Here is a 24,788-nt window from a genome sequence, read left to right on the forward strand (position 1 = left end):
TCTTAAAACACAGAAGAAGGTCGATGTCAAAAGGAACTGACCTATGTCATCAGCACCAGATCCTTTTTGTCTGGATAATCTGATCCAGAATCTTGCAACCTGGTATTTTACAATACATCCTAATCACATCCTCCTACACACCTCCCAATGCTTCCAGGATTAAATGTCTCTCTTGAAATAAATTTAATAAAAATTAGGTTGATACTTCAATTAATACGAAGTTATTTTAACATAATATCCCTTAATACCAATGTCCTGCAGATAGTTTGAATCAGCCAATATATCTAACAATCTGCTCAAAATGAAAAAGAGGCTTGAATCTCTTTTTACTCAATCAGAACTGAATAGTAGAATTGACTTCTGTTAATTTTAACTTGGGTAAGGGAATTCCGTTTTTAATTCCTTTATCCAAACAGAAATCAGTAGGAGGAAGCATTAAAATGCCATAAACATCACTGAACATGATTGGTCTAAGATATATATTAAAAATAAATGTTATTACTAACATGCAAGTGTCATTTTCACTGTGCTGTATACCTTGAATATCCAAAATTTCCATTGAAACTTTTACTGTACAATCATACAGCTAGAGAAATATTTCTTCTTTATTCATAGTGTGTAATCTGAACAGCAAGCTGCCCTGCAAGCTCACCACACAGAAGAGTTTCCAAGGTAGATAAGCATCTCCATCCCTACAGAATTGATAAAAGGGTTAGGTTCTCTACTTTAACAACTTTCTATATAACACATTTCATCCTTTGAAAGATTTAACTTTATAGTAATTGGAAAAATGATCAGAAAGGAAATTAGTTTGTGGTCAGCCTAAAAATTCTCAAAGCACAACAGAATGCTTCAAAAGTTTTAATTGTGATGACTTTGATACAGAAGCCATGTAAGTGACAGAGCCCTTCTGTTGACTGTTAGAACAGTAATTAATACACATATGATTGTCTTCAGGCCCCAGTACCTAAACAATACTGGAAGTAAAAAAAAAAAAAAAAAAAAAAAAAAAAAAAAAGATCTAGCTGATTTCCAGCTGGAGGGGAAAAAGAAACATAGAACTGCATTCATGCATTTTATGGGAGAGATTGCATAGCTTGTTTAGAAAGAAAATGTCTTTTCATGTCCTTAATAGTAGTTCTGTGCTTCTTCAACTTCTTCATGAGTTACAGATGACTGTGTTCCTCCATTCAACATTATCAGCCCATAGAATGAGTAAAATGCAGGAGCCCCTTGGAGAATAAGGACACAATTTGAACATTTATCTTGGGAAGAAATGAATCACATATGCAGTTATCATATACAAAAGGCAAATATTTCAAGTTTTATAAGGACTCAACAATCCATAAAATATTGGTTGAAGGTAAGCACCAAACCCAGCAGTTGCCATTTCGGTGGCTGAAAGGCAAACCTGGGCTGTGGTTGTCTTCAACACCGGGAGCTTGATCTTGACTGCAGTTCTTTCACCTCAGATATTTTCCATGCAAGATCCCCAGCTGTACGACACAGTGATAGAGGCATCTCATTATTTAAGGCCCATGCTTTCTTTCAAATACTCTTGGAAAACACACCAAAGCTAATCTTTCTCTCAATCTTTTTTTGGGTTTTTTTTTGCACTTTTAAGAGCAGTATTAAATATTCATAAATATAAAAACTATGTTGAAATACCTTTAATAATATTCTGATTCTGACTGTTAAAAAAGGGGGGAGGGGAAAAGAAAAACCACAATCCAACAACCAACCATCTTTGCTAGAGTGCTTGGCCAGCAGTGAAGATAAAAATGTGACTGTTCCAGTAGATCACATGATGCTCCTGTCTCTTTGTGGACCAGAATTATTTCAGTACTTTCTTCTAAGTTCTAAGAAGCCCTCATTAGAGGGCCAAAGGCCCTGGAGTGCCTGAGATTCAGAAAGGCTGGACTGCCAGAAACATCTTCAGATTCTTATGTGGAAAGTACTGCAAAAGAAAGAAAAATATTAAGACATACAAACACATCTGTCACTATGCACAACATTTTCCTTTAAGTACACAAAGGAAGATGTTGTGTAAAAAAATTTTACTTTTTTCTTCACACTTTGAGAAGACTTAAATTTCATGCGAGAAAATTTCATCTTCTGAAAATTTTAGCTCAGGGGCCAAGCTCAATACCGGATTAAATCAGGTGTAAATTGCCCAATTTATTGGATGTTGAGTAGAGCTAAATGTTTCCCAATGGTACTTTTGCTATGGCACAGCACTTGGGTTCTAAACAAGACAAATTAGGCAGGTAAAGTTTTTTCTCTTGTTGGGACAAAGAGATCCTGATTGTTATCCTCTATTTGCTCTGTGATACAGGCAAGCAGAATGTCTTACAACTGCCACCAGTCTTCAGAAGAGCTCCTGAGCATCTCAGAAGGACAGGGAGAGACAATTTAAAGAGGGTGTGCTGAAACCTCACTGCCTATAGGCAGCAAGCTCTGTTCTCTGTCATGACAGTATCAACTGTAAGTTTCTTTCTTGAGTGACTAAAATGAGAAGAGACTATTATGTATTTTTGTATGTAAATTCTGTAATTTTGTTGCCTACTCTGAAAGAAAACATTTTTGGAACATTTGAGAGGCTGAAGGGTTCTGGATGCACTCTTTTTGGATTTTGTTTTACCAAAAGAATACTCTAACTTAATTAGAGCTATTAGATTTGAATCAGAAATTCACTAAAGGAAACTTGTGGTGTGTATTTGGAGGAGATAAAATTTCATATTCACCGTAGGGACCTTTGTCTCCAGGAATTTATTCAATCTGTGTGACAGTAAAAGATATGCTGTATAGCAGCCTGGCACACCAGCCTAAGTACTGTGAGAGAAAGCAGACAGTGATGCAAATAGTTTACTAGCACTAAGGTTTTTTAAGTAAAAGAATTATAAATATCTTGTTCACAATTCAAGAAATGTCTAGGGACTATATTAATCCAAGCTCTTAAAAAAATAACACCCATACAGGTAATATCTAGGAGCTAAAAATCCATAACATTGTATGTGAAAATATTTGAGACATGACTCCTCAAAAAAATCCATCAAAATCCACCTAAATGGAAATCTATTTCTATTTTGAATATCCAAAATTTCCGTTGAAACTTTTAGTGTACAACCATACAGATAGAAAAATATTTCTCCTTTATTCATAGTGTGTAATCTGAACAGCAAGCTGTTCAGATTAAAAGATTCTATTTTTTTATCAGAGTGTCACTTTGGCCTTTGAAGATTCACCTTTTTACTAAGAAGCAGCTGAAATACTCTGTGAAAAATACTGACAAAAATTATTTCCTTCCACTATTTCATTGCTAAGCATCTCTTGCCAGTTAGTCGCCAGTTCTACTATTAGTCCTTAAGAACTAATTAATCTGTATGTTGGGACAGTCTCATGAGATGCACATTCCCTATAAGGGACCTTCCTTTACTTCAGCATTTGGTAGGATTGGAGTCACAACATGAACTGGTGTATGGGCAGAGGCCCACAAAGATTTCAGAAATGCTGCATTTCCAATGCCATGATCTTGTTTAATGTGTTGTTTCCCTGTCTAGTTCTGGCAGCTCCCAGGTATTACTGATGCCATATTCCTCTCAAACCCCATTACATACTGTTACAGCATGCTTCACCCTCAGGCATTCAAATAAGCTGAAACTTCCAGGATGATTTATAAAACAATTTCCTGTGGAAAACGTAACCAGTCTTGTAGAACAGAACACTCAGCTAGTGCCAGCTCAAACTGCCAGTGCTTCCATTAAACTACAAGCAGCTTCTTAATGATAACAATTTTGAGTGAAATAAAACTACTGGGATCAAATTTTCTGAACTAGTAACTGTCATTATCATTTACAGCTTAGTCCAGCTTCTGGGATAACAGCCAGCTGCATAGATCTTCCCTGGTTAATGATTAACAGTGTTTTCTTCTAGTCTGGAAAAAATTCCTCAACGACAGCAGTGCAAATCAAGCAACAGACTTTACTGCATCTTCATTTGCCTGACAGCAGCACAAAACTGGCAAAGGATGTCTGTAGGAGATTAAACCTACACAGGGTCATTAAGTAAAGGTTTGAGAAAGGAGCGATAAGAAAAATCAGTCAATGTAGAGCGGATGAATTTCAACTCATACCAGGTCAAAGTCTGGATCATGGTGCCAAAGTTAACGCCTGCTGTGTATGTTAAGTAGGCATGATAATTTGACAGCTTAAAAGAACCCCAACGTGTGTAAAAATAGTGCTTTAAAACCTGAGTGCACATTGCTATAAGAATCTGGCCTTCAAAGGTTTTCCACAGAGTAAAGAAGGTATTCCTCCTCAGCAACTTCCAATCTCATGTTAATGATGATGATAATTTACAGCTGGATTAAAGTTCTCAATGTTTGTCACAAGTTGGGTGAGCACTAGTCCTATGTAAGGGAGGAGAGAGAACAAAGCATTCTATGGCTTTGTACAGATCACCTGCTCAAGCAATGGCAGAGCCAGGGGTAAAACTTAACTGCCTGGAATCCTACATTTCCTCCTTTTACAATATGAAGAGATGGCTTTGGTGGGGAGAAAAGGAAAAAAACAGAGTAAGAAATCCTTTACTACAGAAAAAAATCATCCGGGGCCTTGTAAGTTATTCAGCATTTTCAAAAGGCTCACATACCAGGTGACAGGAGGGTATTCTGGGATCAGATATTCAGAAATATTGACTGTCCAAGGCTTCACAGCAAAATCCCTGCAAACTGCAATTACTCAGCATTTCCAATTGCTCACTGGCAATCATTTTCAATGTGGCTATTGCTTTGGTTCCTAGGTGTTCTATTTTAACAGCTGCTAAGCGGCTGGGAGTGTAAATCATTAGACTCTTGTGCTTCCTTGAATTTAAATTCTGGAGTGCATTCAACTGAGCACAAAAAGTGGAGATATGCAAAAACAAATGAAATTGTGACTGTCTCTGGACACTGCTGGGTTGGTATTTCTTCCACATGTCTGCTTAAGATTTCAAGTGGACAATTTATTGTAGTTGAAAACATATTTTTATATATTTTTGCAATAGTAAGAAGCTAGTTCAGTTTACCACTGACATATAGGGTTGGTGACAGGTCTGCTATTAAGACACTTCCTGTGCTTTGCATGCTCTGTATTAGATTACACAGTGAAGCTGCACAGCCCTGCCTGCCCTTTGGCTGCACACAGCCCTAGACTATCACTTAAGACAGCCATTACAGCTGAAGACTCAGAAGAGAAGAACATGAGAGGCCAGGAATAGAGCTGGAGATTAATTCACAAAGATATAAGAAAGCATTGTTTCAGTAACTGAATAGGTAATGTGTCTGAGACTGTTACGGCACAATCAAACTTCATGAACAGGAACTGGGTTTTTTGTAGTGAGAGATCAGCTACAGGAATTGCACTCTTGTCCCATGTCACAAAGTCTGTCACATGCTGGCAGGCACTGGCTATTGCCACAGAGTGCTTGTTTAGGTTCAGTCCCAGTCAGACTTTGGTGTACCTATTGTGGCAATAAACTTCAATGAATCCATTCCAAAAGTCAAATCACTCTCTCTCTTTAGAATGCAACATTTACACAGTATTTTAAAAATTAGAATAAGTTCCTCAGAACACGAAGTTCAGTACTAACAAATATGTCAGTCTGTGATGCACTGCATACAGAAAAAATAGGACTAACAATGTCCTAAAAAAATAAAATACCTTTACAGGCAAAATGAACAGTAAACCACAGTAAGGCAGACGTATCAAATCTTCCATATAGATCGGTTTGGATAAAAGTAGTCTCATGATCCTGTCACTTTCTTTTCCTGCAGCTGTTAACTGTTTAAAACAGAAACCAAGCTAGAGAACCTACACATTCTCTTCTCAACTCTGAGACTTTTTTTCATTACACTCTCATTTTCCAATATAGCTTCAAAGACACATGTTGCTGAACCATGAGAAGCATCAGATTCTTCAGAGATTCTAGTATTTTCTTTACGTATATTTCCAGCTAAGAAATGGTTTTCTTTATACTGTTATCCCCATAGAAGCTGCTGTTATATAGAAGCTGCCTGGTCAGAGGCTCTAAACCAGTATTTTGGTTAGGAGGTGGAAGGAGACCCTTTTTTATGTCATCAGGAGCTCTTAGGCCTGAGGACTTCAGAGATGAATTCCATGACCCAGCTAAACTCCTGAGCCTGAAAAGAGGGGGAAGATATGATTCCTCTTGAAGCCAGGGATGCAAAACATCTGCCTTAAACATGCACATTGCCATCTCAGACATGAAGGAAGGTATCTTGTCACAAACATGGATCCAAGTATGTGTGTTTAAACTGAGCAACTGGATGCTCAGTCTTCCAACCCTTGGTAGCCTCATCCTTTGATTTCGTTGGTACTTTCCACTTTCTCTTACCTAATCTATAGTACTTCACATCTCAGTTCATCCCACTTTTTACTCATCATCTTGCCTTGATGAATACCCAGAGCAGTGGCTAAATCAGTGGGAAAACACTCAGTGATTTTGACTCATTTCCTCATCTTCTCAAAACATCACAAAACTGGAAAAGAAGAATAATTGTGACAGTCATTCCACTGGCAAACATTCCTCTCTGCAACTTTCTCAGGAAATGACTGGACTGCACAGCATCCTCAGCTTGGAATTCTCAGTCAGCAGTTTGCAAGCCTCTACAACACAGCAGTAAAGTCAGTCATGGCACAGGAAACTTCTGAAATTGCAGCTTCTGCTGAATCTTCAGATCTGCCTTCAATTCTTCACATTTGATCACTGTTCTCTACTGGATTTGTAGGTGCAGCAGAGCCTTTTGATTGATTAAGGGAAACTCTACCTGACCCCAGCAGCTTCTACACAAACAGCAGTATAAAGGAAATGTTTTCTTAGCTGCAAATATCTGTAAACAAAATACTAGAATACCTACTGAGCTGAGCCTCACCATAATGATGATGTGTATCTTGTTCTAAACGGGTTTCCATTGATACACTTGATTAGTCAAGGAACACCTGAAATGTATAAAAGACTTTCACATTAACTTTGAGCGTCTCCTTTCCAGAAGCTGATGTTTCTCAAGGTTCACAGGAATCATGGGCTCCTGCTTCATTGTCAAACCCTTTAACGTCTTTTCTCAGAAACTTCATTCATGAAAGAAATACTATTCTGTGTTCTGCAGGACACTTTAAAGTTCTTCAAAAACCACTCTCACTCTCTCAGATCAAACAGATCAATGTGTTTCCATGTATATTTGTAACATGTATACAATATTTACACACATTCCTATGCAGACAGCTGGGATCCTTGCTATGGGCTTAAGAAAAAAATGAATTTGAGCTGATAAGAGATCAAAGTATTTTCCTGAACCACAGCAACAGGGGTGGAGAGGCAAGGAAGGTGATAATTAAAAGTCATTGAGTTCTTAGTCTTAAATTAGGAGAGAACTGGAATATGCCCTATAAAAGTAAACTGAGTTAGGTAAGACGTCATCCCCTAGTCAGATCTCTAGTAAAATACTTATGTCTAACACTTCTTCTATTAGACTGCACAGTGATATCCTAGAAAAATACCTGGAAGTATGCAAGAGACTCCCTTTTTCTTAAAATAATACCTGAGGAAGTCCGGTGCCTTGGAAATCATGTTTTCAAAATCTGCAAATCCTAATTTCCCATCACCATCCATGTCAGCTTCTTCTATCACTTTCTCACAAACCAGAGTGATTTCCTCTGCTGTCAGCTCTTCACGGGTCAGCTTATTGAGGGTTTTTTCCAAGTCTGCTTTACAAATGAAGTTATCTGTGTTAAAATCTAAACAACAGAAGAACCAAAGATCACCAAGAGTCCTACTTGTTTTACTCCAAACACAAAAAGCACACCAGAGCACCCCCATACAGTACCATAGATCTTAAAGGCATAGATTGCTTTAAGCTCTCGGGGAGCCATTTCACTGAGCACGGAGAACATATCCACAAAGTCATTGAAGCTCAGGCTCCCCTCTCCATCTTCTGAGAAAGACTCCACAATCCTTTCTTTGAAGGGATTCTCCTGTGAAAGACATATATAGATTGGTATTTGGAAGATAAAAAAACCTGCAGACTCCCTGATAATGAATATTTAATTGCATGGTTGGCTCTTTGAAGACAACTTTTTCTTTTTTTTCCCCAAAAATGCATCAGAAAATTTACATTTGTATGCTTCAGCAGGAAGTTTCAGCAGTCCTTGCTGCTGCATAGTAGCACTTCTGGCCTTTTATTTTCTCTGATACACATCAATGTCCAACCTGTGGTTGGACTACAAAAAATTCCAGAGATTTAAATGAAATTTAACCTCCACAGGAGATGATCCTGAGATCATTTCTAGCACCCTAGAATACAACAATATTCTAAAACAACACAAGCAAGCATACAAGCAAGCAAGCTTAAGAGAAGCTGCTTTTTTACTCCGAAAGCCAAACCAAATGTTTTTATAGTAAAAACCCAACATCTTTCTCACAGCGATGTAAAAAGCCTAACACTAATTTGTAACTGTATCTATAAAACTCTGAAAATCAATTCAGTTCAGTTGAACAGGAACAGAACACAAGCATCACTTGGGCTGTGAGCAGCATCTCATCAAAGCTGTGCTACAGATCTTATCTGAAGCCAAGACACTGATTAACATATTGATCCATAAATATAAGTAGCTGTTGTGGTGCATATCAAGTTCACTATTTTTAATATGCATACAGCATTTTGTTTGGCTTTAAAATGAGAAGTACTGTGAAAGCTCAGAAGTTCAATCATATATCCATTTAATTTCTTTTTTTTTTCCTGTAACTTTAATTACCCAACAGGTATTCATAAACCATCCAATTATTTTAAATGAAATTTCAAAAACCAGCTGTATTTGAGAGACAAATGACCAGAAAATGTTATTTTTCAGTTTACTTGAATTCTTTCTTGATAATTCACACATAGAACAATATTACAGCTGGTGGTAGGGTCAGTGGCTCTGACCCAGGAAGAGGTGACCAGTCCGGAGAGATGGTCCCGAAAGGGATCGCCTTCCCGAGGCCCGGTGTCTTCCCTCAGCTGCTGGCAGGAGGGCCCTTGCAGAGGCTGTCAGCTCTTTAGTGATTCTCAGCTCGTGATTCCAGCTCAGCTCTGCAGGGCAGCCTCCAGGCCAAACCAGACCAGAGAGAGACGAGAAGGCCCGTGTGGCTGGTTCCGCACAGAGGTAGCTTTATTGTAGGTCCCCTCCGGCAAAGGGGAAAGCCAGGGACGAGCTCTCTCTCCCACAGAGCCAGGGGGCTTCCTTTTATAGGGATACAGGGGATCAGTACGGGACCAATGGGTTACAGAGGGTCTGGGACAGACCAATGGGTTACAGAAAGATCTGCATAGTGTCTGTCAAAGGATTGTGGGTCCACTTTTCCTCGCCATGACCCAAGAAGTGGCTGCCTTTTCAGGGAGTCCTGCTGGGTGATTGTGAAATCTCTTGTCTCAGCAGAGATCCCTCCAGGGCAAGGGCTGGGCATATCCCACAGAACAAAAGCATCTATAGAATACATTTTTGGCATAACTGTGGAGACTGAAAAAATAATGGCCAGGAACAAGACTGTTTTAATGGACAGGTGAAGTAGGGATCACAGAGCCCTAGGCTCAAATGACAGCCCATTAAAGTAGTCAATACTAAATACAAATTCTCCTGCAGGGTTTGATGACTGAAGAAATTCCATGACAGAGAACAGACGTAAAGATTTCAAAGAATAGGAGATTAATAAGTTCACTGTTCAGATGAAGACAAAACCAGGCCAGATGAAACAAAAATAGAAGAGAAAAGAGGGGTTCCTGAAAATAAAAAGACAGCTGCCTCAAAAAACAGCAGGGGCACATCTCTCCAGAGCCTCAGAATGAAAAACAACACCCCAGAACCAGGCAAATGGCTGAGAGAACCTCACTGTAAAAGGATATGCAGTAATCACTCATGTCTCATGAATGATGTGTAGGTACAACTGGTGTGCATCTGTGGATACTGCTCTGGTTAAAGTATCTCACTTAAATGCCTGGAAATGTTTGTGGAATATACATTTACCTGTTTGTAGGATACACGTGTACCTGTTTGTGAGATACACACACAGAGACATGCAGGCAAGAACAATTGGTTCTATCGTTTCAAGCTGCCAGTTTAAAAATAAGCCAAAGTAAGATTCATTTGGGCTGAAAATATGAAAAGGCCCATTTTCTTCCTGAAAGCACACAGAAATGGTGTGTTATATGTTTAATATTTGAGAATGCCAAATATCAGAATGGACATAAAAACATGTTAGAAATTTATTTTTCATTTCTAAAATGCTGTATAGCTTTCTTTGGAACAAACCCAAACAGAAGGAAGTGGCATGGTAACAGTAGTAAACTGACATCTTAGAGGCAGCATTGGGTAACCAACCAGGTGCACACAGATGCAAATATCCCTATCAGCAGTGAATATCAAGCCCAGGACTTTGTGCGTTAGAAAGGCTAGGGCAGGATCTCACTGACTCAATAACCATATTGCAGTTGCATAAGATGAGTTATTTATTTGGCATGTTGGAGATCTTGAAAATACAGATGAAAATTAAGAATGAATTAAATGGACCTAAGCATACTTCTTAAGTAACTCTTTGCCAAATGGATCTCTAAAACCAAAATGAAAAATAAAATCTTTCCTCATATTGATTTCTTTCCTTTAACTTTCTCATATTATGTGTCTTCAGGCAGTATATCTGTGGCTTACACAATGGAAAGTATTAGCTTACCTTCACAGATACTTTTCACATCCTTTCTGTAATTTCATTACCTCTACTCTAAAGAGCATAGATTAGGGTTCCATCATATTTAAAGGAAGAGCCATGGGGGGAGGGAGCAAAGAAGAAAATGATATTGTTCTTTCCTAGGTTGCTTTCCCATAAGCACTAATTGTTGAAAAAAGAATCCTTTTAAAACTAGAAACTTACACTTGTCTTAAAAATCTTTTACTGTGCTTTCACGATAAAAATGAGAGAGGAGACAGAAACAATAAAGAATTGCTGTAGATACAAAAATGCTGCTAGCAAGGATTTTCTTGCTATTTTCTAAGTCCGTGAGAGACTTTTCTCTCTCACAGAGGAGGCAGCAGAGTTATGTAAACAACCAATCACCCGCAACCTCGAAAAGTCTTGTTTATGGTACAGTAGAAAAATATTTTGACAATGGATGTTTTAGGATTTTAGCCAATCACCCCAAGGGGTGGCTGATCCTTTGTCCAATTAGACTATGAAGAAAAAGTCTATAGAAGAGTTTGTAAAATAATTAAATAAATCAATCTTGCTGCACAATTCCTGCCTACTGGATCTTCTCTCCTCCTCCTCCTCCCTACGGCTGCGAGACACAGTGATATACCCTAGGGTTGCAATAATAAATTGCTATAACTGAAAAACAACTCTGCTGTTTTGCAGATTGATGTTGTACCATCCATCTTTGTAAGGAATACTTCTTTTACTCAGATAGTTGTGTTTCTGTGCATTTTAAAATCTCACACAGCATCTATTCCAACATATAGACTTATAACACCTTACAAGAAAACACAACCATTTGTTTTCTAACAAACTATTAGACAGTTTATTCCTGAGATTGCAGCTAAATCACCTGTTATATTTCCCTGTCCTCTAGTTTCCATCCCAGACTCTAGGAAAGCACTTCAGTGGCCTTTCGCCTTATCTGTTTTGTAGCTTCAGGCATTAATTTCAAGCATCCAGTCCTATTCCCACAAGCTGGCTGCATTTTGGAAATAAAAGGTTGCAAGTGAAGTTTGAAGATAGGCCAAAATAATTAGGTTGGAGATACTGGAGAGTCATTACAAAATGCTACTTAATTTTCACATCCACAGAAACACAATGATGATATTCTCTTTTGTATTTGAATGTAAGTCTCCACTGACTTTAGAGAACATATCTCAAAGCACAAAGCAGTCTGTTTTGCAGACTACTTAAAGTCTAAATCCTTTTGGATGCTTTAATCAGGACTTTTTCAGCAACAGTAAAAAGCTAACCTTTCTCAAATTTCAGGAGTTATTAAAAAAAACCCCAAAACATTAACTGCTATTAGACAAACATTAATATAAAAATGGCTAAATTGTTCATTACCGAAGCTCCATAGGAAAGACTGGTGCTTTAGAAGGGAAGTATAATAAATCCAACAGCAAATTGTTCCTGGAGCAGATAAAAGCAAGTTTCTTTGCAGGGTTTTTTTCTTAATTTTCTTCTTCCTCAAAATCAATAACTTGCGTTTTATGTGTCTGTGATTATATTAACGTCATCAAACTTCTCTGCAGTGCCTGCAGGGTACTGTTTAAGAAACTCCTGCAGAAACCAAGGCTAAGATAGAGCTAAATTGATATGTTAATGTCTTAAGAGCAAAGACCATTTCATTCTGTCAGAAGACAGAAGCACAAGCTCAGCACTGACTCTTTACTGAAGTCACAACAGCCAAATAACGAACGATTCTGGCTGTATACAGAATTGCTTGAATATTACAGAACTTAACAGTACGTCATGGGAAGATAAGGCATTGTGACAAGAACTGATTCCTAACTGTGTCAGGGAACTGCACAGACTATGCTGCAGATCCTCAGGGAGGCACAAGTCTGGTGTTCAACAGAGAGAAAACAGCCCTCACTTATGACACCTGGAGCACACACAGTTGAGATGCTTGGGTAAAAAGGGACTTCAGAGAAGCAAGGAGAGTAGTCAGAAGGGAGTAAAACATCCCATCATAACTAGAAACAGCTAACAGAATGCAGCCAAGGATGTTAAGATGAGCTAGAGCCAAAGATTGGCCAGAGTAGGGCTGGGGCTTGGGAAGAATAGCACCCTGCCCTCTCAGGTGTCATTTCCCATTACAGGGAAAGCTTTGAACCTGAAGACTCACTGAAATCACTTCTAAAATCTCATCCTATTAACACTGTAGGAAGTAGTTTTATTTTGAAGCAACTTGCATGCATTCATGTTTAACCTTACTAAAAATAGGGTGCTAACATTAGTTCTGAAATGTGCAATGGAGTCACTGTTCCCTTTGTGTCCTTCCTGTCTCCTGTCTGATTCCTGTGCCTGCTGCCCATCGCATTTCAGCAGTGGATTTATGAACTACCTCTCTCACTCCCCAGCTAATGACAAAGCCTGCGAGGATCAATGAAGTTCCTGTGTGAGCCAAAACCCAGAAAGCAACAGACTGTAAAGGGAGTGAAACAAAAATGGTTCCCCTCCAGGAGCCCTTTGCTGCCCAACTCCCGAGAGAAGGACTGCTCAGCGCTGCAATACCCACAGAGAGCCCACACTCTGGGGGAAGAGGCAGACAATTTGAGATGTGGGTATGGACACCCACCCACTGCTACCAGTCACAGGGGTGTCTGGCACCAGGTTATATTGCCACCTGCAGCTCTGTGGAAATTACAGGCATAATGTGACTGAAATAATTTTTAATTTGAAAAAAATATCACTTTTGCTTTCTCACTGATCCCACACTGAACAGCCCATATCATGGCTACAGTTTTGCAATATTAATTACTCAATCTCACAGATGTCCAGATGCCCCAAAGTTAATATATTAGACTGGTGCCTGTGTAACCAAGATTGCCAAAATTAGAGAACAGAGACTGCAATGAAACTGATGGACTAAAGTAGCTCCGTTAACTTCAGTGTAATGGTAGACCTAATCAACTTAAAGTACCTTTCCCTTCTTTACTTATTTATTTCTTGTCCCGATGTTCAACTTTTAAGAATCAGGAGTTAGTGAATAATTCATTACCAATTAAAGTGAATGACCATCAGCATTTTTTTTCCTTGAAACACAAAAAACCTGGCTCAAAACATTAATGCATGAGGTAAAGACCTTTCTTTATTGTAGCAGAATCTAATTTAGAAAAGTGCATTATTGATTCTATCCGTTTGTCAGAACCTGCAGTGGTATTGAGCTCAACATTGCCAGTAACTAGAAATGTAATGTGTATATGAAAAAAACCAGGTGCATTGAAATTAGCACTAATTTTATTAGACTTCAATAGACATTTAGGTCATTTATTTCTATTTTAAGATGTAAATGTTGGCTTTGTCTTCACCTTGATGAAAATTTACTGAAGAAATGAAACACCATAATGATTTGTTAGGCAGTCTGGTCAAGTTGCAAAGGTTAAATATTTTCTTTTTCTTGGTATATGAGCTGGAGTTAGTACCTAGCTCATATATAAAAAAAATAAACTCTCCCCCTCACCCCCATCTGCACAGGTGCACACAAGATGCTTCATGACCAAGATGGACCCCAGTTTATAACCAAGATCCCAGGCATTTTAGTATCTTTTAGTGTCAATGCTTTGAAAGAGTTACGGAATAAGACCTAGTCTCCTCTTACTGTGATTTTACTGAAAACAAGCTCAGTAGCTATTGAAAGCCCTTTTCTCTGTGAGCTCCTAGAATTCCTGAAATAAAATGAGTGGTTTGACATCAATATTTCTAAGGTTCTTCCACAGACTTACGAGACCTGAGAGAGGATTTGTATAAAATTCAACACTAAATTTGTCCTGTTATTTTCATAAAGTCAAGTTCCATTACCCTGGAGACATCTTCTAAAGCAGGGTCAGAAAGGCTCATAGACTTGTGGTGCGAGAAGATAGATTATGATCCACTTCATGAATGGAAGTCTCTTAGGAAGTCTATCATTACCACCTAAATTTGCTAAGATAGCAAGATATGCTCCTGTATCTCAATCTAAATATGATCCTGTATAAAATTTCTGGTTTGTACATCAGCTTAAGTACCAGATCTTCCATCTCTAAAGTTCTCACAGAATGAACTGTTCCTTAAGTGCTCAGTCCTGTATCACTGAAGCCAGAAAGACTCTGTGTGATCATAACTTCTCACTTCCTTTTCTAAGCTTAGCCTTGATTTGTCACAAAGCAAATCTCTGCCATCTGGCAGTTAAACTCTGAGGAATCAAAGAGCTGTGCCAAAGGATTTCATATTGTGCTATCAAGATCCCATAGATGATAATGTAAACCCTAAGGAACACTGATGCCATTAGAAAAAGCATAAACATATTTTGCTGAAGAAGCCCATGCTTACTGTGAAAAAGAATTCTAAATTATTTCTCAGCTTCTTCAGAAACATAAGCTGTCCATAGGCATCTGCTGAATCAGAGTCTGAAGAATAACTGAAGGATAAAACTTTTTCCAAGGTTTTCTATTGAATTAAATGCTTGTATGTGTTTAATGTTTCCATTTATATGAAATGCTGGTCAAACACTTTTTGACAAACATAAATCAACAAAATGTGCTTCTTGTTCAATGAATTACATTGTCCCAGAATCAAACACACAAGTGTGGTATTAAAGGAACAAGGAGTTCCATGAACTTCAACTTGAAATCTAATTAAAATGTTTTTCATTTCATGTTGACTTAGCGTCCTCCACAACTGAATTTCTAAAGCACTGTTTCTGCTTGTAAAATATCAGATATTTGAAAAAAAATACAACACTAAAGAATTTCTAGATCATTAAAATTATGTGACCTTGTATCAATTGCAAGGTTTTTATAGCATTCTTGAAAAGCTTAATAATTCTCACACAGCTATCAGATTGAACACATAGTTGTTTCCACATTATAGTAATTTATAGCCATCAATTGATTAGCATACATAAAAAATAGACTATGTGACAAAACACAATTCAATGAACTGTTTAAAAAATAATTGCTAAAAGGCCCCATTTGTCCTGTTAAAACCATATTAAATTGTTTAATTGAGAATAAAAACAAATATTGTCTCAAATTTTTTTGCACTGATTGCTTTATACCTACTGCTTCTCTCATTTGCAGTTACATGGACTGTTTCTCCACTTCCTATCATGTAATGTCTCCATGAAAATGAAAACTCCTGATAATTAAGAAAAATAATATTAATTGTGCTCAGGTAGCTGAGAAAAAAGAGGAAAACCTTTACTTTTTGTTAGCAATATTCTGCACGCTGCTAGCAAATTTCCTATGAACACACTGAGATAAGAACTTCAGATTTCTAACCAGTTCTTCACACAGAGATCCCTGGGGGGGACGTGGCTTCTATGGGGGGTATACACAAAGGGTAACGATAGCTAAATTTAGTTCTGTTTCCTATTCATTTTCTTTAACATCTACCCCAACTATCTCTGCAAGAAAAGACATTCACCTAAATATTTTCCAGTTTCTGGGTTTGGTTTTGCCCTTGAACAGTAGCAGGAAGGGGAAGACCTCAGCATGCCACAGCGCTTCTGGATATCAATCTTGGCAAAAAATCTGGCAGACAAGCTACAGAAGTTAATATACCGTTTGTAAGCAGTCAGAAGTGATACCTTTAGCTCAGGCATGTTTATTATAAGCTGCATAGGTAGTTTAACGTCTGGGTCCTTTGTATAGTCCATGGGCACAACGTTTGGTGCCATTTCATGGTATCGGCCGTGCAACCTGTAAACAAGCAGAAACAAACAGCCAATAACCAATTTTAAATAACCAATTCCATTCAGACAGTAATCAGATACAAATTTGTCTTGCAGCTCTAATTGTTGTTTTTAGTGCACAAGTCTGAGCCCACCAAATTCCCATCTTTTTGAAAAGAAGAGGGCTTTGATGCTGTATCCAGCGTAACTGCTACCAACAGCCATGCGTTCCCTGAGGTGTGTAACTGAGCAGTGTTTCACACTGTGTATGTAACATTTAGGCACTGCCTAGGCATGTGCACAGAAGACCTGAACCAAAGCATGTACTATAAAATGCAATTCTTATCATATGTGGAAGCTCTTATCATATGTGGAAGCTTAGTCTTACACCTAAATCATAAACTGCTTAGGGCAGAAAGTGGTTCCTTTGCTGTGTCCTGTGTATTAACAGAGTGTATTCTGATCTCTCAGTAGGTCACATTTACTACTTGTACATATTAAAAAGCTGTATTTTGTGACTTCTTTTCCTTTTAACAAAAAATCCTGCCTGCTCACTAGGCATACTAATGATTAGATATAGAGATTACCATGTTTTGACATCAGAACATAAACAAAGCAGTAATACAGAAAGCAATGGCTCAGCAACCCCTTCATTTTCCAGCTTTAGATGCAGCAGCCCCACAGCCAGCCCCACACTCAACTGAACTACTTCAGATTCCTGTGTGTAAATAAACTCAAAAGCTATGAGAAAATCATCTACAGGCACCTATTTTCTCATTATTATGATGCGCCACAAAGAACACATGAAATGAAACACAGAAACACATTTTTTCTGCATCGTAGGAAACTGATGTCTTCCCCCTGCACAGCAATATTTTGTGCCCTACCGGAAATTGGATATCCACTGATCTAAGCACATTTCAGCTGCTCACCACAGCTCACCCTGACATTTCATAAATACTGTGTAATTCAAGATGCAATAGCCATTTCCCTCGCTAGCAACTGATTTCTCCATTGTAAATAACAGCTACAAAGATGCTTCTGAATACAACAGAAAAAGCAGCTTAAAAGCATTTAAAAGAAAGCAAACCTTTCAAGTCAAATATCCAGCTAAGGGCTACCTTCTTTTTTAAAATCTAGAATACTGAAATGGAGTTCTAGTCTTCAACAAAATTAAGCACTCGTTATTGGCAAAACTTGATCGTTGTGGACAACACTTCGAAATTCAGGAGCTGACAATCCCTGTTTATTTTAACTGCCAAGATTTGCTTCTGTACTTTATCTAATATTAGATTTGTCTCTTTATAACATGCAATATCAACACAAAGTACACCTGTCAATTCTTGCTGACAGAATTCACTATCTTGTCAATCTATTTATACTGAAGTTCAGCCATACCCTTCAGCAGCTGAAAGAAGGATATGGTTTCCAACTCTAGGCTATACTCTGCTAGAGTTGTCTGGAAGGCAGGTGCTGGACACAGAAACGTGCAGGTAATTAACTGCAGATTTGAGGGCAGCTCACATATCCTGTTTTCCTCCCAGCTAACTCTGCCATTAATTCACCAAATCAGTCAAAGATCTGTAGATGTAAGACCTTTCCACCAGAGTGGATTTCATGCTAAAGCATCCAAATGAGTCTGTAGGAAGTGGCTCTGATCTAACTCTTGCAAACTAAATTACAGCAATAAAATACATCTTTCACATGCTTTTATCTGCAAGGATCCAGCAACTCTATTTGTAATAGCCTTATCACATGGCATGATTAACATTCATGACAGTGTAAAGGGCCATAAGATTTCTCTATACCCAACATATAGTATGTGGCACTTGCTCCATCATCCTTTGAAATAAAAACCAAAAAACTCCAACCAACTGAACAGCCACAAAATACAGTAACATCTCTTCCCACTGGAAGATCGTCATGCTGGAAGGTTCTTTAGGGACACTATGTACTGTTTTATAATAAACTGGATTGCCAATATCAAATGCTGGACTTTGTAGAAAAAATAACAGACCTGCTTCGGCCTCTTAACAGGATGCCAAGAAAACCACCCGTCACAAGGAACACAGTCCTTTTTGCAGGAATTCCACCAACACTCCCATTTCGTTGAATAACTTATGTTACATTTTGGCAAGGAAACAATGCATGTCTAATCAATTACTCTGTAAGACAATGTAAAGCTCAGTAGACATTGGGGTTATTTACACCCATAATCCTCCTGCCTGTATGCAATACCTCACTACACCTTGTAGTGTTGTGCACTATGACAAATCCTGTGAGTCAGACTCAGTTACCAGTTCCCAAATGCTGCTCTCATTACTGACTGTTCTCTCACATCTCTCAATAACATTAATTACTAACTGCAAATAGAAAAGAAACAAAGCTCTGGTAAAGGCTCTGATACTTCTCCTGTTTTCGTAGAAGCAGAAGGCTCTTCAGGTGACCTAAACATATCAGAGCTGTTGTGACTTAGAGGAAAGGCTTCTTGTCATTTTACTTAGCATGCCTTTCACAAGAAGGATATCTGAAGACAACCTAAAGCTGCTTTCTCTATCTGTTCTAGACACAGAAACATTTATTTCTTGTCAGGGAGGCAATGTAAGGTTTTGCAGTGCTGTCTGAACACATGCAGATTTGGAAAAGTTGCCATTATCATACAGAGATCATCATGTATATTCAGAAGCCCAAGACCAACCTTACTGTCTTTGCAGCAGTAACTACTACAGATCCTGCAGTTGTATTTCCTTTAAAAGATTCTTCTGGATGCATGCAGAAGCATTTTCCCATTCCTGGATGTGCTCTCTTTGTCAGCAGGATTCCTTATTTACTTTGCATGGAAGTAGGAAAGGAAAAATTGGCAGCGTCTTCCCCGCCACAAACGAGAGTGGGAGGGAATGTGGTGATAAATTCAACGGCAAATTTCATTTACTGATGATGCTCTGTCCCCACAGGTACTGGTATATGTTTATGCATCATGTACAACATTCAAGGATTAAGGCTGTGATTCTGTATCACTTTAATCCAGTCTAAACCCAGACTGCTGATCTGCCCTTGCAGAAATTTGAAACCCATGAGGCAGTCATGTCCCTTGTATAAGCACTAACACTTAAGAATGTGCAGTGAAGTTCAGGGATCTGATGTGTTTGAAAATATAGGAGTTTTCACAGTCAGCTCCTTGAGCTTACTGAAGCAGTTGCAACAGCAATGGAAGAAAATGAGGGTTTAATTTTCTATTAAATTAATCAATAAAGTAAAGGCAGAACAAGACTTACCCCTGTAGAGAGCAGTAGTTTTAAGATCAACTCAGCTGCCCATCAACCAGTGAAAACAAAAAAAGCTGTGTTCAGAAAAAAATCCTCAAAACAGTTTTGTCATCACAGCCTACTTTTGATTGATGCTAACTTTCATTCTACCACTTTTTACATGGCAAAAAGGGGGGTCAGAGTCTGTTCTCACTTCTCAAGGGTGAAGCATCCTGGAGTCAGCGAGGGTGACACTGTGGGTATTTGCTGGACACAGTTTGGGATGTCTCCAAACTTAATACAGAGCCTCCAGCTCGACCTGAATAGATCTGAAAAAGGATATTTCTAAGCTTACACCCTGCAGCAACCATTTAAATTCACTATTGAGCTTTGGGAAGAAGTCAGACTGTACCCAAGGTCACCAGTGGGTGTGTTAAAACAAAACAGCTCTTCCTTGGCTTGGTGTGCATTCATCTCCACCATTAAATGTAGTGACAACACATTATATAGCTGGCTGGGCTGCCTTTTTAACAGGCATGCTGCTGAAAACAAAAGATAAAAGCTTGCAATGGCTCATTGATTAGAAATAAGTAAAGGCTTTAAAGTGGCCTTTAGAAATGAATAAACATCTCCCCAGTTCTGGTCCCACAGCAACAGTCATTTGATTTATGATGCAAGGGGAAAACATTTTTATTCAGCAATATATATCCTATTTATTCCTAAATAAAAGGGATGTGTTCAAAGACTTGTACATTACAATCAAAACCACCTCAAAGAGTAAATTCTAGATTGCTCAGAATTGTTCTGCATGCTCAGAAAAGAAATAGAAAATGGCTTAACTAGAGCAATGAAACCAGACAGTGAGTGCTGATGGACAGTCCCACCAGGGGCTCACAGCAGCTGTGGTATGACCTGACCACACACAGGACAGAATAGCCTGTGCCAGCAGCAGGACCAGAAGTGCCCGGCTGCTGTTCAGCTGCACTTTTGGTTATTCACCATAATCAGAGCTATAGGCTCTGGTCCAGATGCCAGAGCTGAATAGAACAGCTGGAGAAGGACTTTCTATAATACACAGAGATTAATTCACCACTCCAGAGACAAGCAGGAAAACTGGCAAGTCAACCCAAAGCCCTGGAAAGAGGCAGGTCTCAACAATCAGCCTGTCCAACCACCTGGAGACTGAGATGGCTAGAAGTAAAAGAAGCAACAGCATTGAAGATGGGATTGCATGGAATGCAGGACAGAATGTACAAATGGGAACTGATTTACAATCCTTGCTACAGAGGCTGTAGCACTGTACTGATGCAAATCAGTGAACTGCACATGCTCTCTTGTACTGCAGTGCTTTAATGGACAGATGGGGAACAGGGCCAGACAGACCAAAATCTACAAGTCTGCCACACAGGGAGAAAAAGCTGCTATAGCTCAAAGAGAAGGAGGTTCTTTAATCTGGGCCTGAAAAACTGAGGAAGGAAGGGCCTTTGGGGCTGTCAGCAACTGATAAAGAAAGTACTTTCAGGGTCTCAGATTTATGCCATACTTGCACAAACTGTTTTTGCAAGAACAAATGTTAAATGTTGCACATGGTAACTGAGGCATAAATCTCTGCACTGCAGCAATTCCTTAGTGAATTATTGCTTCCAAGGATTGCAAAGAGGTTAGAATAGTCTATTAGAGAAGGGGGGTCTACCATGTGAAGCAAAATGACAGGAAACATGATAGGAAATACAGACAGAAACTGAAACCACAACTCACTAAATCGCCACAGTTCAACAAACAGATAAAGAACAGAGAGCAATGAGAAACACAAGCAGGAAGAGTTGAAAGTTGAAGGAATTCTGTTACTGATATGCTTTGTCCCTTTTATGCTTTCCAGTTAAGTTATTTTCATTGTATCAATAAAATGCAATAACTGGACACAGAAATCATTTTTATAAAAAGGCAACATAATAAGATGAGAAAAAGTGGATAGATGAGTCTTTTGCTAGTTTTTAGTTAGCATGTAAAGTATTTATTCATCTTTGCAATTCAAAATGAAGCAGCACAAATTAATTCAAAAATAATTCAAAAGAATACTAGATAAATATCGTCCCAAATCATCTGCAGTAAAATTTAAAAGAAATTGCAATAAATGCTTTTGGCAGACAATTTATAATACATTTATTCTAAGTCTAGTCATAGTTAGGAAAGCTCTGACTTTCAATACACGTATTCTACTGTTCCCAGAATTATGTGATGCATACTAAGTATAGATAAAAACACTTTATAATGTTTTCCCTTCCTTGAAGCAGCACTTCAAGCCCTGCTCACAGGCCTCTTTTCTGCTGGGGATTCAAAGAATCACAAAAGGACTGAGGTTGCAAGGAACTCCTGGAGATGATCTGGTCCAACCTGCTGCCCAGCAAGGGCACCTGGAGCAGGCTGCCACATGCAGATGGCTTTTGAGTATCTCCAAGGCTGGAGACTCCACAACCTCTTTGGGCAGCCTGTTCAGTGTTTGGTCACCCTCACAGTGCTTCTGTATGTTCAGCCAGAACTTCCTGTGTTTCTGTCTGTACCCACTGCCCCTTTTCCTGGCACAGGCATCTGTCTCCTTTGCACCCTCCTGATCTCAGCTCTCTCAGCCTTTCCTCACATGAGAGAGTCCTCAGTCCTTTATCCATCTCAATGGCCCTTTTCCAGGCCCTGGAGCAGCTCCTTATTTCTCCTGTACTGGGGAGCCCAGAACTGGACACAGTACACCAGCATTCCAGACAGATCAACACTAACAGGGATCCTGTCCTCTCAGAAGCCTTAGCAAAACAGGTACAATCTGACTAAAATATAATATAGGAAAAGTTTATCGAACAGAAATGCAGGAACTGCCAATAATTTTTTTTTCCATTCACAGAGGATGCAGAAACATTTTTAACAACAAGAATAGTAACATAATTAACAAGATCAATAGTCGCTTCAGGATATATGTTCTTCGTGTATGTAGTTTCTTGCCTAAAACTCAGGAAGATTCCCAAGGGTATAGAGTTCCCCTCAACTTCATTCTTTTGGCTGGTGTTTTTTCCCACAAAGCTGACAATAGGGCAAGCCCCGTTTCTGCATACAAAACGTCAAACTCTTTAAAAGAAAAAGAGGAGCTGTGTTCTAACTCCTCCTTCCATTTGTGTAGCAACGTGCTCCACAGGCAGCTGCATCCCAAGCAGTTTGCTGCATTTGCGCCCTTATAAGGAAGTTTTGCAGACACTTGAAGGAAACCACTGCTTAATTCTCAGGCAGATTTCAGATTTAAAATCCAGCATTTGGGTGGATTACCTACAAGGGCTCCTCTCACCTCACCTTTCATCCATCAAGAACAAGCCAAGGAACAGGCAGAGAAGAAAAGGCAACAGAAGAATTAATTTTCTTCTACAAAAAGGTTCAAAGGTTTGCTGACATCCCAGCCAGTGTCCAGCTTGATCATTTAGTGCCATACTCCTCTGGCAGTTATCTAACTAGGTTAAATCCGTTTCAAGTAATACAACTTGAATTTACAAGTTTTGTGCTTTTTGGCTAGGACAGATATCCAGGAACACCTGCGTTTGAATGCTTGTTTGGGTGCCAAACAGTACCAGTCTACTGAGAGAAGCAGAAACAGATGGGCTGGCGAGCAGATAAGCATTATTGCTGAAGTAAAAGCTTGTCTGCCAGAAAATCAGATTTGTAACACTGAGTAAGAGAAATAATGCCTTATAAGAGACAACCTAGCCATTTGCAATCACAAGAGAGGCACGTTATACAAACAGATTCATTGCTATGACTAAAGTGGTTTTCCAACTTTTATTCATGTCATTTTTTTTCTTTTTATTCCTGTTCCTCTCTACAGGATGTTTTCCAGGATAACAAATCTTTTTTGAATGGTGATGCCCAAAACTGGACAGACTATTCCCAGTATAGCTGACTGGAATTCTCCCATTTTATAAACACTGCTGACACTAATGCATCGTAGAAATTCATTTTCCTTTTTTGCAAGAGCATTGCGGGGGTGGTGTTGTTAAAATTATGCTCACTTTGCTTAGATCACTAACCCCCAGCCCATTTTTTTTGATACATTGCATTCTGCACTTGCAAATTTTTCCTCAGTTCTTAGGACTTGAGTGTGTGAATTTCCTTTTATTCACTTTGACTCTAGTAATTTCTCTAATGTACTGAGTACTGCTGAAAAAGCTAATCTTGATCTCCATAGCATTTGCAACTCTCTTCACCTGAATGCTTCTTACCATTCTCACCAATCTTCTATGTTCAGGAGTACCTTGACCAAGAGGTCAGTGCACTTACACAAGTAGAAAAGGACTAACACAAACTGGAATATGCAAAAGCCTTTACCAAAATAAAGATATGTTGCAGCTGCTTCTTTTCTCTGGTTTACAGAAGCAGACACTCACAGGAAGATTTGCTTTTAACAAATCCACAGTGGCTGCCTCTGAGAATGTATTAACTTAAAGCCTGATTGTCTACCAGTGTGTTCTGCCATCTTTCCACATAGAAAAGTTGTGTCCTGAAGCTGCACACACTGGTCTCATTTCCACACTCTCCTGAAGAAAACTGGGGCATGTTTTCAAAGGCCTAACACCACCAAAGCAATCAGTAACAGCTCTAAAAATTTGTCAGCTGTCCTATGAGTATTTTAGATAATGTTTTGAGTCAGTGATAACGTAAGTATGTCTACAATAGCCAACATTCTTGAATATGTTCTTGCCCTGGGCTCATGACTAAATGCTTGTAGCTGTGATCGGCACTTCCCAAAATGAACCATCTTTAATAAATACTTAGGAATGTGTTTAGGTTTTCTGGTGATAAACAGCTATCAAACACCAATAGTGAACTATGGTTTCGATTTTTCTCTTTCACCAGGCACTCTTGCCTCTGGCGCAGTCTTACTTTATATTTTTTCCTAGATCCATTTTCAGCATTTTTTGTACATTTTCTCTTCACTTTAAATTAAGAAGTTATATTATTTTCTAATAATTTGCAAATTATCCACACTCAGATTACTAATCAAAAGAATGTGTCCTCAACCCCTCTGACCACAGCGTGCATTTATGTTGACTTAAGCTGATGCTGACACTAAA

The 24,788-nt window shown here is 38.7% G+C and overlaps 1 protein-coding gene across 5 annotated transcripts in view; it reads right to left on the minus strand.

Annotated features, from left to right (window-relative positions):
• Positions 1 to 819: 819 nt before the first annotated feature.
• Positions 820 to 24,788, minus strand: part of CIB2 (calcium and integrin binding family member 2) — a 41,162-nt gene continuing 17,193 nt past the window's right edge. For 2 of the 5 annotated variants that reach the window (XM_069025423.1, XM_069025425.1), the window contains exons 3-6: positions 16,355 to 16,466; positions 7,883 to 8,030; positions 7,557 to 7,793; positions 820 to 1,957 (exon numbers count right to left, since the gene is read on the minus strand). In XM_069025423.1, the coding sequence (XP_068881524.1) occupies positions 1,944 to 1,957; positions 7,557 to 7,793; positions 7,883 to 8,030; positions 16,355 to 16,466 (511 nt within the window). In that variant the 3' untranslated portion in view covers positions 820 to 1,943. The remainder of the gene's footprint in view (positions 1,958 to 7,556; positions 7,794 to 7,882; positions 8,031 to 16,354; positions 16,467 to 24,788) is intronic. The other 3 variants (XR_011154093.1, XR_011154094.1, XM_069025424.1) reach the window with 3 other exon arrangements.

Source organism: Aphelocoma coerulescens, chromosome 10, assembly GCF_041296385.1.
Source record: "Aphelocoma coerulescens isolate FSJ_1873_10779 chromosome 10, UR_Acoe_1.0, whole genome shotgun sequence".
In the NCBI taxonomy this organism is placed as follows: Eukaryota; Metazoa; Chordata; class Aves; order Passeriformes; family Corvidae; genus Aphelocoma; species Aphelocoma coerulescens.